The sequence below is a fragment of the Echinops telfairi genome, unplaced genomic scaffold, assembly GCF_000313985.2.
Source record: "Echinops telfairi isolate 266 unplaced genomic scaffold, ASM31398v2 ScPeMD7_2565;HRSCAF=3150, whole genome shotgun sequence".
NCBI lineage: Eukaryota > Metazoa > Chordata > Mammalia > Afrosoricida > Tenrecidae > Echinops > Echinops telfairi.
In genome coordinates this window covers 6,559,111-6,560,461 of record NW_022106463.1, presented here as the reverse complement: position 1 = coordinate 6,560,461, position 1,351 = coordinate 6,559,111, and the positions used below count along the sequence as shown (strand labels likewise).

Genomic DNA, 1,351 nt, shown 5'->3' with positions numbered 1-1,351 from the left:
GCGTCAGTTGGTGCAGCGGCTGAAGGACAGGTGTGAGGAGCAGGCCGGGCAGCTCCGCCGGCTGCGGGCCGAGCTGGGCAGGGCCGTCTGTGGCTTCGGTGCCCTGGCCGTCTCCACTCAGCACTTCTACTGGAAGGTGAGGCCACGCTTGTGGATGCCATGAGTGGACGGACAGAGGAACAGACAGACGTCGTGGGGCAGCAGGTGGGGATGTGGTGCGGGGGAACCCTAGTGGCACGGTGGTTAGGCACCCGACTGGCCAAGCGCCCAGCCTCTCAGGTAGCAGGGCAGCCCATCGTGCCTCTGCCCCCCATGTTGGAAGGAGCCTTGATGTAACAGTGACACGCTCGGCTGCTAGGTGGCAAGTTGACAGTTCAAACCCACCCACCAGCATCTTGGAAAAAACAAACCCGGCCATTGACGTCTGAGACCTCCGCCAGCAAAAGTAGGTGGAACGCAGTGTCCTGCTCTGACATGCACGTGGGCTCACCGGGACTTGCTTCCAAATGCCTCTGGGTGGATTCGAACCTCTTATCTTTCAGTTAGAGGCCAAGTATGCGAACCAGTGGTCTGGGGACTCCTTAGGTGGCACACATCTAGTTAGCACTTGCCCTCTAGCTGGAAGTTGGGAGCTGTGAGTCCAGCCAGAGGCACATGCAAGAGATGCCTGGCGGCCCACTTCCACGGTGTGGGGCTGATGTACTTTGACTCGCCAGGGTCCCTGAGTCAGGTCCAACCCAGCAGCATTGGGTTTGGTTTCTTTTGCTCCCCAGTTCAGGACCCACCCGAGCCCTACTCCTTCACCTCGCAGATAACCCAAATCCTGAGGTGCTTTTATGAACTACGAGGTTTTATCCTGTTGAGGGGCCCCCTAAGCATATCCTCCTGTCCACTTTCCACCATCTCTGACCACTGCCATCCAGTCGATCCTGGCTCATAGTGCCCCAAGGTAGGGTTTCTGAGACTATAGTTCATTCCGGAAATAGACAGCCTCATCCTTCCCCCACGAAGCGGCTCATGGGTTTGAGCATTTGACCTTGCAGTCAGAAGCTCAACATAGTGCCAACAGGGCTCCTTCAACTACTGGCTACACTGTACGCATTCTGCAAGTGGCATTTCCTGAGCCCTGGTGGCATGGTGGTAACATATGGGACTGCTACCCTCAATGTCAACAGTTTGAAACCACCAGCTGCTCCATGGGAGGAAGATGAGGCTTCCGACTCCTACACCTGTTCCAGGGTCAGACACACACAGGGGTAGTTCTACCCTGTCCTAGGGGGTCACTGTGGGTCGAAATCAACTCAGTGATAGTGCATTTGTTGGGTTGTTTTTGTCTTATCACCTCCTGAGC

At 56.4% G+C, this 1,351-nt stretch overlaps 1 protein-coding gene across 1 annotated transcript in view; it reads left to right on the top strand.

Moving 5' to 3' along the window:
- Positions 1–1,351, top strand: part of LOC101653304 (microtubule associated scaffold protein 2) — a 169,326-nt gene that overhangs the window by 140,181 nt on the left and 27,794 nt on the right. The window contains exon 8 of the mRNA XM_045293990.1: positions 8–136. Within this exon, the coding sequence (XP_045149925.1) occupies positions 8–136 (129 nt within the window). The remainder of the gene's footprint in view (positions 1–7; positions 137–1,351) is intronic.